A 16,576-nucleotide genomic window follows, 5' to 3' on the forward strand; every position below is an offset into this window, starting at 1 on the left:
GTGGACACCTGAAGGAGCAATATCTGGTGAATATGGAGGTTGGGGTAACACATCCCAGCCAAACTGCAGCGATTTTTGTCTGGTTCCCAAAGCATCAAGTGCCGGAAAGGAACTTTATATCTTCCATTTTAAAGGGTTACAGAATTAACACAGGTTATGGGAACATAAACCTTCTTCCATGAAAAGATAGCTTAAACTGTGCTCTAAATGGAGGTGTAGCCAAATCCTATTTTATGGACTGAATCATGTTCTAAAATAAGTTGAAAGGTAAGCTACTATAAATCGGCACGAACTTTCCGGACAACCTAATAGAATAAGAAATGAGGATGATAATACTTACTGGAGGTCCTGATGGGCCTTGCTGTCCCCTAGGTCCAGGAAGACCACGGTCACCTTTCTTGCCAATTTCTCCAGCAACTCCTTGAAGTCCAGGGCTACCAGCTGGTCCCTATGAACAAAACAAACAATTATAAAGACTAAATGTAAATAATTTTGCAGAGACATCATCAACTTTTATTGGACAATTATTTAACAGAAATACTAAAAAAAGAGCCTTCCTACATGCTTGCATATTTGCCCTTGTGGGGGAATAAATGGGGGTGGGGTGAGCAACACAGGTACTGAAAGGATTCAAAGAGTGTCAAGAACAGGGGTGAGTGGGTGTGGGCAGCAAAATGTATGTTGGATGCCTCGTAGAGTACAGAGTGTCTCAACCTCTCAGCATTATCTTTGTGTCAGGATATGTTTCACCATGGATGTTTGGGTCTTCTGCAGCACCACATATCACTAACCAGTATAATCCTTTATCATCTCTGCCATGAGATCAGTCTCCACTACATCATTTCAAGCCTCCCTTTGTTTCTCTTTACCACAGGTTCCATTAACATGGAGTTTCTGGCATTTCTTTGAGCAGTTGTTATTGTCAATCCACATCACATGTTCTTACCAGAGCAGCTTTCTCTCTTCCACACTACACCTGATTCCCTTTAAACTCAGTTTTTTTTCTCAGTTCATTTGTACTCTGATATTTACCCATACTAACATTATACATTCACCACTGGAGCATGCTAACTTCATTTCTTTCTAGTCCTCACAGGTCTTTTGCAGTTCCAAACCCAGGTTTTACTAACATGCAACATTGCGTTCTCACACAGGTGTCGTACAATTTACCCTTCACTCTGAAGGAGAAAACTTTTGTTGCCAATAGAGATAATAAAAACGATAAATGTCGCCCTTTTCAAGCCTAGCCAGGCTCATGGACCCAGTTTCCCGGTTTCTGTGGGGTATATGTCCCCCCCCCCACTGGATGGAATTCCAGTCCATCGTAGCATTTCTCAAGAAACAGGAAGAGAGAGTGAGAGAAAGTTAGAGCGAAAGAGTACAACAGGAGTTGCCACCATCCCCTGCTGGAGCCTCGTGGAGCTTTTAGGTGTTTTTGCTCAATAAGCACACACAACGCCCGGTCTGGAATCGAAGCCGCGATCCTCCGACCGCGAGTCCGCTGCCTTAACCACTGAGCCATTGTGCCTCCAATAGCTCCTTGAACTTTTTCCAACCTATTCTTACCCTTGCAATTATAATTTCTAAAGAACCACTGCCTCTGCTCATCATGCCACCTTGGTAACAGATGCTATTGATTACTTCAATTGAACCAGCCAAATATTTAAGAGAGTCTGTTTCTCTGCACACTCTCAGTGCATATTGCTTCAGTATATCAATCACATTCATAGCTTGCCTTCAGTATTAGTCTGCCTGTAGCTTCACAATACTTCTTCTATGTCAGGCTCTAGTGGCTAATAAAGAATTAAATTTCACAATACTTCTTTTGTGTCTCTGCCGATAAAACAAAGTTATGTCTCTGAGGATACCAGAGTCATTGTCTTCTTCCTAGTTTAGATTTTGCTGAGTTTGTCTTGAGCCCCCCCACACACACATACATGTACACATACATACATATGCCTACAAGCATACACATATATGTGTATGTATGTGCATATGTATGTATGTATGAATAAATGTATATACGCTTTACACTCTATTTACTCTTTTACTTGTTTCAGTCATTTGGCTGTGGCCATGCTGGAGCACCACCTTTAGTCGGGCAAATGGACCCCAGGACTTATTCTTTGTAAGCCTAGTACTTATTCTATTGGTCTCTTTTGCCGAACTGCTAAGTTACGGGGGATACAAACACACCAGCATTGGTTGTCAAGCAATGTTGGGGGGACAAACACAGACACACATACACACACACACACACACACATATATATAAAGTAATAGTAAGTGATGTCCCTTCTCGAGCCATGCTAGGCTCATAAGGGCCAGTTTCCCGGTTTCAGTGGCGTAGAAATTCCCCACCTGGATGGGATGCTGGTTTGTCGCAGGATTACTCATTTTTGCCAGCTGAATGAACTGGAACAATGTGAAATGAAGTGTTTTGCTCAAGAACACAATGCATCGTCTGGTCCAGGATTTGAAACCACAACCTTACAATTATAAGTTCAATTACCCTAACCAATAATCCATGCGCCTCCACACACACATATACATTTATATATATATATATATATATATATATATATATATACATACACACACATATACAACGGGCTTCTTTCAGTTTCCGTCTACCAAATCCACTCACAAGGCTTTGGTCAGCCCGAGGCTATAGTAGAAGACACTTGCCCAAGATGCCACGCAGTGGGACTGAAGCTGGAACCATGCGCTTGGTAAGCAAGCTACTTACCACACAACCACTCCTGCACCTATATGTAAAATTTGTGTAAGACATAAAATATATTGATAATATACAACTATAATTTGTGCTGCTGAATCTTTATCCAGGCTTGTGGCAAATCTTTTCATCTGTTGTGGTTAGTGAGTCTTGGAATAAACTGATTAATAAGGATCAATAAGTCTCTCTTGACTGGTGAGTGAGATTTTTAACAATGAAATTTGTTCTAGATTGGTGAGACATTTTGCAGACAAGTAAGTCTTTTAGTAAACTAATCAATGATTCTTTGTACAGACTGGTGAATAAATGTTTTTACACATAGATGAATGTGTCTTTTAACTAATTTGGTGTTTTAGGAAAATGATATCCGTTTTCTCAAATGAGATTTCATCATTATTTCCTCCATTACAGAAAAAGAAAAATCATTTGAAGTCATGAATCTTCATTCAAGAACTCATAAATAAATGTGGGTTCATTTTCTACATTGTCTTCCACATCACAATGTGATTTAACATTTATTTTCTGGAATTTGTTAAAATAGAAATGGTATTTATATATGGTATTTGAAGGCGTATAGGATGCACTTCTTTCCTCCAAAATTGTCTTGAAAAGCATCCTGAATACTATATCTGAAGTTGGGCCTATATTATAAGCCTAAATATGTTCTAAAATCTTTTTCCTAAATATGCACTGCATCTGATATGCCTGTGCATCTTTTATGCCATCAAATATGGTAAATTGCATTTATTATTTTAATAATCTCCAAGGCTGTTCATTAAAAATTTTAAAAACAGATGGAAGAAAATAAGTTTACCTGTTTTCCTGTTAAACCTGGTAATCCAGTTTCACCTTGGGAACCGGGTGGTCCCTACAATATAAAAAGTAAAGAATACATAAAGGGAAAAATAAAGTAATTGAAGAAGGTGCTGTAGGTCAAGTCAATTTAATAAAGGATATACATGTGCTTGAGCACTACTGGTATTTAGCATGGGTAATGACCAGTGATGGTCTTCCTTGGCCACAAGTTTACACCCATTATCATCCATCATCATATATATATATATATATATATATATATATATAATATATATATATATATGTATATATTTATATATATATGAGTTGCCATGATTGATCATTAAATCCACAGTTTTTTTATTCTCTCTCTGTTTGTTTCCTCTGTTGAAGAGCATGTGCTCGAAATGTAAAAGACTTTCTCATCTTCCTGAGCATCAAACTAATACACCTGCTTGTTGTTTATACAACTGTCTTCTCCATTAATTTTTCGGTAAATTTCAACTATATATATATGCATATATATATATATGTATGTATGTATGTATGTAACATGTAACCCAGTACAACCTGTTGCATGGTTGGGTCGGCGGTGACTAAACCGGCAACCCTACAAAGCTTGCTTGGTGAGGAGGGTGTTTATTGGACACCCTGCGGGATGAAAAACAAAACCCGTCAAAGGGCGGAGCAACTCTTGAGAGTCAACAGCCATCCAATAAATGTCTTAAGGACGTATCATGTATGGGGACATAGAAATAATTACACAGAATACCCGATCGTGCGGTTAAACCATTGGGAGTGAAGGACTCCTAGCATTTGTTAGGGCATCCTTCTAGGAGAAGGTAACTCATGTAACTGGGATAACTCTGACATAAAACCTGCGGCTCAGTGGTTACCGATGATGTTGACTTGTTCTTCTTTTCGGATTATGGCTGCTGTTGCTTAGTGAGTGGGACTGACTCAGTGCACAGCCTTTCCTCACTTCAAAAAAAATCTTGCACAGGCATTGCATGATAACAACATTGATTAAGCTTCGTGCAATGGCCATACTCGATAACGAGGGGGCAGCCACCATGTATGTATGTATGTATGTGTGTATGTATGTATAACATGGTATACTGTTCTGTGAAGATAAGATCAACAAAAAAAAAGTACTCCATCTGGCAAGAGATAAATATTGTTTAATGCATATACTTTTATGAGCTACTTCAGAGCCTAAAGATTGCATGAAGGCACCAGACATGTTATAAAATGCAGTCTGTGTCATTTTCATTACATGAAACTATTAGTCCTCAATCAAATCGTCCAACCCATGCCAGCATGTAAAGCGGACGTTAAACGATGATGATATATGATGGACTCTCCCACTGAAGATGAGAAATGAGCATTAAGCTTTTGTCAAGTGACCTCCACAAATGATTTGTTTATAATGATCAAGTGTATGTGCTGTACAGTAGCACACCCTCTCATTAAATAGATGTTGCCTGAACAGGTGTATGGTGTACCACACATCAAATGTTGAAGGAATCGCAGAGGAACATGAGATAAAGTGCTCTGCTCAAGAACACAATGCACCACCCAGTCTAGGAACTGAAACTATGATCTTGTGATTGTGAGTTGAGTTCAACACCCCAACCTCCTAGGCCACACACACACATATATGTATGTATGTATGTATGTATGTATGTATGTATGTATGTATGTATGTATGTATGTATGTATATATATATATATATATATTATATATATATAATTATTACTTGAGGGAATAACATCCAAACTTACGAGGAAAAAGAATTCAATTTAGAAATACTAAATCAAATTCCGCACAATATAATACATATATAAAATATTAGAAAAAAACCACCTTTTATCAATTCAAAATGAATAATTAAATTACACCATCTAGAAAATTACATATGATACAAAAGTTAAAATTAAAATAACAATTAAAAAGTAAAGATTAAGTAAAATACAAAAATAAGCCTGGTGCAGCTTTCTGGCTTCCCAGACCCCAGTTGAACCATGCTAGCATGAAAGTGGACGCTAAACGATGATGATGATGATGATGATAATAGGTATTATATACATTATATAATATATATTATATATTATATACATTTTATTTTTGTAATTTACTTAATCTTTACTTTTTATTGTTATTTTAATTTTAACTTTTCTATCATATGTAATTTTCTAGATGGTGTAATTTACTTATTCATTTTGAATTGATAAAAGTGTTTTTTTTCTAATATTTTATATATATATATATACATATATATATATATATATATATATATATACATATATTATATATATATATATATATATATATATATATATTATATATATATATATATATATATATATATATATATATATATATATATATATATATACTAATAAACTGCTGTTACAATTCAATATACATATTCTTCTAAAAACAGAGCATTATTTGAAATTAGGTAAGAGCAAAGGAAGAGGAAGTTATGCAACGAACTTCATTAGCTAAGAAGTTGATACACAAGCACTCAGCTCTGTTCTATTATGCCAGCTACAGCCTAAAGATGTCAACTGGCAGTACCAGTGTTTTGGGGTCACACTGAACTATACCGATATAATATAGGGTAAATATAGTAATAATAATCATTAGATTAAAATATTTATAAATTCCATCCAAGGATTATTATTATTATTATATTATTATTATTATTATTATTATTATTATTATTATTATTATTATCATAATTATTATTATCATCACTATTATTATTACTACTTGTGTCAGTCATTTGACTGTGGCCATGCTGGAGCACCGCCTTCAGTTGAAGAAATTGATCCCAGGACATATTCTTTGTAAGCCTAGTACTTATTCTATACTTATTCTATCAGTCCTTTTTTGCTGAACTGCTGAGTTACGGGGACATAAACACACCAATACTGGTTGTCAAGCGATGGCCAGGGAGGGGGGGCAAACACTAACACAAAGACACACGCATAAATCTATATACTTATATCTATATATACATACATATATATATATATATATAAGAAATTAATAAATAAAACATATGCATATATACATACATATATGTATGTACCTACCTCTACATGTATATATACATGCATATATGGGTATAGGACTCCAAAAAAAACGTCGAATACAATGAGAAACGAAAACATAAACACAAAACCAAGCAACTGGACATTTTTCTTAAACAACGAAAAAATAGAGTACAGGACAAATAACACAAGGAAAATTCCCCTTCTTCAGTCGCCATGGTTTCATCTACTCTGCGTATATATATATATATATATATAATAATAAATATTAGGGAATAAATCCAAATTTACAGGGAAAAATCAGATTTAGGATTGAATCCAATTTTATAGTAAAATATTATATAATATTAATTAGAGACAAAACCACTATTATGCAAATCAAACAAAGAAAGACTTAATCCAATACATAAAAAATTTTATATAAATTAAATAAAATTAAGTTATCCACTACAATTGTTTCTTGTCACTTCTAAGGACATTCATCAGGTGGTTTTCAGACCTTCTATATATTTATGATGATGGATTTTCTTGTCATGAACGACAAATGAGGGTTTACTAAAATAAAATGTTGATCATGTTCTATGGACATGAATATGTCTCTTGAGGCCTGCTGGGGCCTTGTAAGCCTTTTGGCTAATGGAACAAGTTGAGGACTCAGTTTGATTGAGTGCTTGTGGGTCCTTTACTATATATGTATATATACTCTTTCACTCTTTTACTTGTTTCAGTCATTTGACAGTGGTCATGCTGGAGCACCACCTTTGGTAGAGCAAATCGACCCCAGGACTTATTCGTTGTAAGCCCAGTACTTATTCTATCGGTCTCTTTTGCCAAACCGCTAAGTTACAGGGATGTAGAAACACCAGCATCGGTTGTCAAGCAATGTTGGGGGGACAAACACAGACACACAAACATGTACACACACATACACATATATATACATATATACGACGAGCTTCTTTTAGTTTCCGTCTACCAAATCCACTCACAAGGCTTTGGTTGGCACGAGGCTATAGTAGAAGACGTTTGCCCAAGGTGCCACTCAGTGGGACTGAACCCGGAACCACGTGGTTGGTAAGCAAGCTACTTACCACACAGCCACTCCTATAAATCTCATCATCATTATTTTTGTAACATCCACTTCTCCATGTTTTGCATAATGGTGTCGCTTATTTACAACCACCTCATGATGTTAAGAGAAGGAGTAAACACATGCAGACACATGCATACACAGATAGACTCACACACACACACACACACACACACACACCACACACACACAACAATATATAAATGATGGTTCTGTCAATCAAAATCACTCACAAAGATCCGATTAAACAAGGACTATAGCAGAAAACACCTGTTTGTGGTATTCATTTTTGGATTGGTATTTTAGAGAAATTTTAAGAGTAAAAACAAAATATTTATTAGTAAAATAAACTATGTGGTGAAGCTAATTTTATTCTATTTATAAAACATTTATTAAGTACATTTAGTATGTTTTACTTACAAGAGGTCCTTGTGGTCCATCTTTTCCATCAGTACCAGGTCGGCCTGCTTCACCCTAAACAGAAGAAAAACAACAAATGATTAATTGTGGCATCTGATAAACACACACACACACACACACACACACATATATATATATATATAAATTTAAATTTAAAACGAGGGTGAGAAATTAGATATTAATCTAATTAACATCGATTTCACACCAGTGGTCTAGCATATAAAAATCTGAAGGTTCAGTAAAATTGTATTATATACATATATATACATGTATATATATATATATATATATATACATAATCAATAATAATAAAGGGTAAAATTAATTAATTTATTAACAATTAATAATTTTACCAAGTAGTTCGGTATGTTAAAAGAACTATTATCGGTAAACTTAAACAAAAATGTTTATAATTATGAATATAATTATAATTAGGGCTCAGCAAAAAATTTGCTTCACCACATACCAAAATTTAGAAACAGCAGTTAAAACTAACTATTTTGCTAGAGATGTTCTTATGGTAATGAAATAGTTAGTTTTAACTGCTATTTCTAAATTTCGGTATGTGGTGAAGCAAATTTTTGCTGAACCCTAATTATAATTATACTCATAATTATAAAAATTTATATATATATAAGCTTAGAAGTTTTTCAAAACCTTTTTAATGGTTTGGTCTGGAAAAGGGGTAGTGCTCATGTCCTTTGAAGACCATCTGAGACTTGAGATAGATGTGGATGTGAATCTTATCCACAAAGACAAAAAACAGAGCAAAGAAAATATTACAGACCTGTTTGCTAGTTGTAACGTCTATAATTTTGTCCTAGATTTGAGTATAATTTACTGAATTAATCACAAAATTTTAATGAGTTTTTCTTTTTAGCCACTCTAGATTAATAAAACATGGAATCAGACTAGGCTGGATTTGAAGCCAAGATGTAGGATGTTACTCCGAATATTGTTGAAAAATTTAATTTGACATTTTACATTTTCTTAATTACCTGTAGGGACACCATATTTCGTTATGCAACCATGATATACTACAAATTATATTAAATGCTTTCAGAAGTCAATACTGTGTTAGCAGTATTCATTTGTTAAGATTTTCTCAAGAGATTTTCTATAGAGATTGTAGTTAGCATTGATTCTTTTATGACATTTTGTGTCCGAGTACACCTAATGTATACAACAATGAAACTGAAGATGAAAAATGGGTTACAGAATCAATGTCAGCTATAATTTCTATAGAATATCTGTAGATAAGGTGGCGAGCTGGCAGAATCGTTAGCACGCCAGGTGAAATGCTTAGTGGTATTTCGTCTCTGCCGTTACGTTCTGAGTTCAAATTCCGCCGAGGTCGGAAGTGATGTCATGTAACAAAGTGGAGGTGGGATTTGAACATCTTCATTTTTAGACTGGCAGCCAGTGAGAACATAGATGCAAAAGAAGTATTATTCTTTTCTTTCACTCTTTCACTTGTTTCAGTCATTTGACTGTGGCCAAGCTGGAGCACCTCTTTAAAGGGTTTTTCATTTGAAGGACTTATTCTTTGTAAGCCTAGTACTTATTCTATCAGTTTCCTTTGCAAAATCACTAAGTTACAGGGACATGAACACACCAACATCGGTTGTTAAGTGGTGGTGGTGGTGGTGGGCAAACACAGACACAAAGACACGCATGTGCATATATATGTATATAAATATATGATGGGCTTCTTTCAGTTTCCATCTACTGGATCCACTCAAAAGGCTTTGGTTGGCCTGAGGCTATAGTAGAAGACACTTGCCCAATGTGCCATGCAGAGGAACTGAACCAGGAACCATGTGGTTGAGAAGCAAACTTCTTACCACACAGCCATGCTTCCACCTATATTTTAGATTTTTTAGCCAGAAGGTAGGGATAATTAGTATTCTGGGGTTGCACAATTTCCTGTCAAAATTTACAGAAGTTTCTTATTTTGGAAGCTGTACACCATCTCACAGTAAAAAGCTTCTTTTCCATCCGTCATACTTCACTTGAGCAGAAGGTATACATAACTGTAGCAGCTCATGGTGTTTGTGTTTTAGTAATAACAGAAGTACCAAATGGATATGAAATAGAGAAAGAATAGGAATATGATGTAGGGTAGCAGCATCCAAAATTGACTTCATGCCATAGTTTCTAACTAGGGTGCTGCAATGCCCCAGAGTATCATAGACAGTATTAAGTGGTATTACAAAGATTTAAACGTAAACAAGAGCACTCAGAGAGCACAAAACCTCCATCAAGGCAACACCAATGTCCTCTCAATGATTAGCCAGAGAGGATTTTTAAAATGAGAATATCTGAAATATACCTGACTGCTCTCACAAACAAGAATACTAAAAATGAACCTGACCACTCTCAAAAAATTAATTTAAAAAAAACAGGAAAAATAATCCAGAATCCTTGTTCGGTACTAGATTGATCCCATAATTTAATCAGTTCATGCCAGTCATGACTCTAAACACCCCTGAAAGTTTCATCTGAATCCATTCAGTGGTTCTTGAGATATCTTGTCCAGGGACAAACAAACAAACACGACTGAAAACAATACCTCTGCCTTTGCTAAGGTGGAGGTAATAACACAAGAAATGCCAAAAAGGAGGTATTGTGTACTTTAAGCTTAGGAAGACAAAGTGACAAAGGTCACAGGAGTGTTGAGCACCACCACACTCACTGATTGCTTGATGATGCCGTAATAAGAAGAAAACCACCCCTAAATCACACCTAACTTCATACAAGTGGAAAAATATACTGGACAGTGTTGAGGAAAAATTATTTTAAAAATAAAGGAAAAAATTATCTTACCTTTGCACCAGCGTTACCGAGTGGTCCAGGTGGTCCAGGATAGCCAACAACACCCTAAAAATAAATGACAGGAAGAAATATATAAATCAATATTAAAATAATATATAGGTGATGTAGTAATATATAATGGGGATTATTATTGTTGAAATATGAATAAACAGGAAGAGTGACAAGCTAAGCGTGGAATCATTATATGATTGCATAATCAGCTAGAAATAGCAGCTAAATCTCTTTTGTATCACACATTCTACTATCTTAAAGAAATGAGAGATTTATTGATCATTGTAGTCCTAGGTTGACTATGTCTGAAAAAAATATGGATTGTCACACCTGTAATGCCTTTGATCATAGGCCCACTCAATCAGAGTTGACATGGAGCTAAACGATAACTACCACAAGGTATGGAAGCTATTACATAATTGGAGAAACTGCTTTTTATTCTTCACAATTTTTTCGCCAATTTGCTGTCTAATGTTGACACTCCTTCCTAATCCCTCCAAACACTTAACTACAAACATCTCCTACTTAATGGAAGAATTGTGTTCCTGAAAATCTTGCCATTATGTGTCATCTGTCAAATTTGCCGTCATCTTGGACAATAAAGAGTTCAGTTTACAAAACTCATCCAATTCCCTTGTTACTGACCTAGTTCAGCTTTTAAGGTAGTTTTAGATAGGAGACCACTACAAAAATATTGTCTCTCCTTTTTAGGATATTAGACTGTTAAAATGGCAACTGTCTTTCCAGCTGAACATTTAGAGGGTCACCTAGTCTCTCTCTCTCTCTCTCTCTCTCTTTTCCACTTACAGACAACTAACTTGTCATCAATGGCAAACTTTGCACATACTTCACATCAACTTAACTGTTATTTTATGTAGATATCAATTACTTTTGTATATCGATTGGGGAAGAAGAGCACCATTAGTTACAGGTACCAATTGGCCAATCACTAACTCACTGCTTTCTTGACAGTGAGGTCATAAGGGAGTGCCTGTAACTTGGTACAGAACAAGCATCACAAAGGACTTAATTCAAAATGTACTAGTTTTTTGATTTTCTTTCTGATGTTTGCAGCCTACATACACACAGATACATGTATGTATAGGTACATATATAATGTGCGTGTACGAGTGTGTGTATAAGAATGTTTGTGTATAGAGAGGTTTCTGCATAGTTTTTGTTTATTAAATTCTAGCCACAATGTAAGACTATAGCAGAATACATATGCGCAAGAGGCTGCCTGGTGAAAGTGAACACAGAATCATGTTGTTATGAAGTTGCTTTATAACCACATATTGTTTGTGACCACTGTTTAAAGTTTGTTGAGCTAACCCTTTATTAAACCTATAAAGATGACAGGCAGAGTCAACTATGGTAAAACTTGAACTAAGAACATAAGGCAATGTAGCATATTCAATAAAGTTATATATAAAAAATATCTAAAAAAATGAAAAAAATTTCCTAATGACTCTGAGGTTGAACAGAAAAGCAACAGCAAAATCTTAAACTTACAGGTTCTCCTTTTGGTCCATCAGGGCCTCGTGGTCCTCTGGTACCAACTTTTCCTTGCAGACCTGTCTTACCCATGTCTCCTTTTTGTCCAATATTACCCGGAAGACCCTGAAATATAAGTGTAAATAATAATAGAAAAAAAGAAGATGAGAGGCTGAAAAAGAATGGATGGTATTTGAGAAGAATTTTGGGTAAGATATTTTGCACTGAGAACATTTGTTCTTTCCAATTTGATATATAATTTGAAAATTGTGCAAGGCCTCTTCCTCCAGTTCTTCAAAGAAGTGAAAGTGTCTTCTTCGAAACATTTTTTTCCCCTGTAAAATGAATTAAGACTAATGAGATATGTCATGATAACTCCTTCCTGGATTGGGCAGTGTATCGTGTTCTTGAGCAAAACACTTTATTCCACATTGCTCCAGTTCACTCACCTATGGAAATGAGTTGTGACATCACTGGTGCCAAGCTGTATTGGCCTTTGCCTTCTCTGTGTTGGTGCATAAATATGGCTTTTTGTACAAATAAAAGAATGTAGTATAAATTGCTGTCCTCTCTGGAATAGGAAGCTAATCCACTACAAATAACTTCACCCAGCAGCTAAAAGACCTTGCACTTTCCATAAGTAATAAGTAAATTAACAATAAATACCTTCCTTTCTCTGGAATACATTGCTCATACAGTTAAGTGCTAGGTAAACTTTGGTTTATGTAGAATTAAGCAGATAAGTGACGATTTACTCTTCCACTACTAGGATACATATATGAGTTAGGGGAGAAGGTGCATGGCTCAGTGGTTAGAATATCAGGCTCAAAATTATGAGGTAGTGAGTTTATTCCTGGATTGGGCAGTGTATCGTGTTCTTGAGCAAAACACTTTATTCCACATTGCTCCAGTTCACTCACCTATGGAAATGAGTTGTGACATCACTGGTGCCAAGCTGTATTGGCCTTTGCCTTCTCTTTAGATAACATCATTGGCATGGAGAGGGGAGGCTAGTATGCATAGGCAACTGCTGTTCTTCCACAAACGACCATACCCGGACAGGACTTGTGCTTTGGCAGGGTACTTTGAGGACTTGTGCCTTCGAGGTGCAATCCCATGGTCATTTATGACCAAGGAGATGGGCATACATTAGCATGCGACCTCCAACAGTATATTTCGTTTTTTGATTTGGTTTGAAAGATTCTTTATGTGAGTTCGTGTGTTGAAACATATTCTGTCATGTCTGGAGAGAGTCATTTTCTTTTTGTGCCTTATAATGTAACACACTCACCGGTAAAATTTCCACTTATTTCTTATTTCTATTTTCCTAAAATTTTTGTTGCATCCTGCTACCTTTTTCAATAAAGTGACCTCTGGCAAATGGATTATATTTACAAGTAGGCCTTTGAAAGAATATGTTAATATTTCATGTCAGGCATGATGTTACCATGTGACACTTGACAGAATATATTAACACATGGAATATGTCTTACTTTTGACATGTAAAATATATTTACAGATCGTCTTTGGCATATATGTTACCAAATGATCTCTAAGAAGATACTAACATGCAATTATTGACAGAATATGTTAACATATGAGCTAATAAATATGTGACTGATGGCAGAATCTGTTGATATTTAACCTTTGATGCATTATATTAACACTTCACTTCTGATGGAATATATCAACATTTGACTTGACACGTGTTAATATATAATTTATGATTTTAAGAATATTATTGTCTTGAATTCACTTCCCCAACAGCCAAATACTTACAACTTCTCCTTCTTTACCGGGTATACCAGGAGGTCCTGAGGGACCAGGGGCGCCTTTCTCTCCCAATGGTCCTTGAGGGCCAGTATTTCCAGCTACACCAGGTGGTCCCTGAAATAAATAAAATTAGAATATATTGTAAGTTATTACACAAAATTTATATGGAACATGCATGCATGAACACACACATTCCTACCATATGAACTCTTTAACAAGGTGACTAATGAATGTAGCAAAAGTTTTTGACTCTTCATCAACGATCCACATATTAAAAAAAAAAAAGAAAAAAAGAATACAGTCTTGAGAAATAACATAAAATACAGGCTCACAAATTCCCTTGCTGCCACAAGAATGATACTTCCAGAACTTGCAGTTTCTCAAATGTCCCTTCATCTACTCTTTTTATCTTATACTTACATGATCTCCCTATTCCTCCACAGACAGACAGTCTTGCATGCAGAAAACATCATACACACAGTCTTCTTGTATTCTTCAGACACTGCTGCATAACAACTAATTCACATAGAAATCTGTTTAACATGGACTTAAAGTAGCACTTGTAACATGCACTGTATTATTTCACTTGGCTTGACCAGTCTTCTCAAGCACAGCATATCGCCACCGGTCTCGGTCACTTGTCATCATATCCATGTGGCCTGATGTTTGAAGCTCATGCTACCAGCAACAGTCACAAATGCACATTCACAGGTGCCATTCACATGATACAGGTAATAGCTATGATTATGATGTCAAGTGAAATCATAGTCAGAGCTGTTGCCAGTTATGTGAACAGCACCCGTGAAATCATAACTATGGCCATCGCTGGTGTCATGCAAGTGGCACCCTTGTCAGAGGCATGTAAAAGCACCCATTACACTCTTAGAGTGATTGGCATAAGGAAGGGTATCCAGCCATTGATACCATGCCAACTTAGAATAAAACCTGGTGCAGCCCTCCTGCTTACCAGTTCAAGCTAAACCATCTAACCCATGGCAGCATGGAAAGCGGGCTTTAAATGATGTTGATGATGATGATGATGATGATGATGATAATGATGAGCAACACTAGAAAATATCAAATATAATCAGTTCTCACAATTAACAACATCAACATAACACACATATACCGAAGGCAAAAGCAGTTAGTTACTTGCAAATACCTCTTCAATACTCACATTTCACACAGAAGACACATCAGTGAAAGTGATTTGCCTCACAAACATACTTAGAGCAAGCTCTACTTTTGATTTATACAAAGAAACAGCAACTATGGTGTTACAAATAATGCCGTAGACCAATTATGACATATACCAAATCCTACTTGGGTCCCAAATCTCACAGCAAGAAACACAATAAACTACAAAAAAAAAAAAACAAGAAGCAGTGAATTGTGTAGTGTAATGTGTTGTAGACTGACCACATCTTTAAACTGCTTACACAACAGCATAAAAATACTAGGCATGAAAGACATGTGAAAGTATACAGCTGCTACATGTCTTGTATACAGTAAGGTTTGAGCTTATGGCCATGTGGTCAATAATTCAGAATTTGGACATATTGGTGACACAATTTGTTGCTACAGGTTTAACTATTTCAATATATGTCACTGCATGAAAACAAAAAAGGCCATTTTCTAACAGCCCCCTGATGTGTGTATGTGTGTAAAATCACTCCAGAGCACGACATTAACACCCTAAGAACAAATCTCTTTCACTCAAATCAGAAACAAAAAAAAAAACAAAAAAAAAACAAGCATACACTCAAAAATAGTTGCAACATCAATATCCTCATTGACCCCCAAACTCCCAGTTCAAAAATAGGAGTTCATCAGGGCTGAATTCTTTCTCCATGCCTGTTCAACATCTACACTGAGTAGATAAAGTGGGCAGCAATACAGAGAGAAGATGGCATCAAAATACGTGGCTTGCATTCCTCTAATTTAAGGTTTCCAGACAACGCTGCTCTACTTGGCAAGACTGAAACTGGACTACAAGAAATGATAATCGAAACAGTATCAAATACACATGGTCTTTATCTCAACCCTAAGAAAACAAAAGTCATGGTAGTAGGAAAAGTGAAAGTAAATGTTAGCATTAAACTGGTAGGGACCGTGATAGTAGTGTCCTCAGGTATCTCCTCCTAAGCATCATATCAGAGACTCTGGATATTATTCAACCGTCTCATTCTTGGTCTACCTCTAAGTCTCCTGCTGGTTGTCTCGACATGAAGACGTCATCTTGCAATGGCTCTTTCCTGCAACATTCTTATCATGTATCTGTAGCGCTGGAGCTGTGATCTCTCAATGCAAAGATGTAGTGGATCAACCTAGAGATGCTCTTTGATTTCCAAACTATGCACCAAGATATCCTTTGAAGGT

At 35.8% G+C, this 16,576-nt stretch overlaps 1 protein-coding gene across 1 annotated transcript in view; it reads right to left on the reverse strand.

Moving 5' to 3' along the window:
* Positions 1-16,576, reverse strand: part of LOC115215509 (collagen alpha-1(I) chain) — a 201,845-nt gene that overhangs the window by 26,400 nt on the left and 158,869 nt on the right. The window contains exons 45-50 of the mRNA XM_029784672.2: positions 14,204-14,311; positions 12,443-12,550; positions 10,931-10,984; positions 8,105-8,158; positions 3,551-3,604; positions 341-448 (exon numbers count right to left, since the gene is read on the reverse strand). Of these exons, the coding sequence (XP_029640532.1) occupies positions 341-448; positions 3,551-3,604; positions 8,105-8,158; positions 10,931-10,984; positions 12,443-12,550; positions 14,204-14,311 (486 nt within the window). The remainder of the gene's footprint in view (positions 1-340; positions 449-3,550; positions 3,605-8,104; positions 8,159-10,930; positions 10,985-12,442; positions 12,551-14,203; positions 14,312-16,576) is intronic.

This window comes from Octopus sinensis, linkage group LG9 (genome assembly GCF_006345805.1).
Source record: "Octopus sinensis linkage group LG9, ASM634580v1, whole genome shotgun sequence".
Classification (NCBI taxonomy): domain Eukaryota; kingdom Metazoa; phylum Mollusca; class Cephalopoda; order Octopoda; family Octopodidae; genus Octopus; species Octopus sinensis.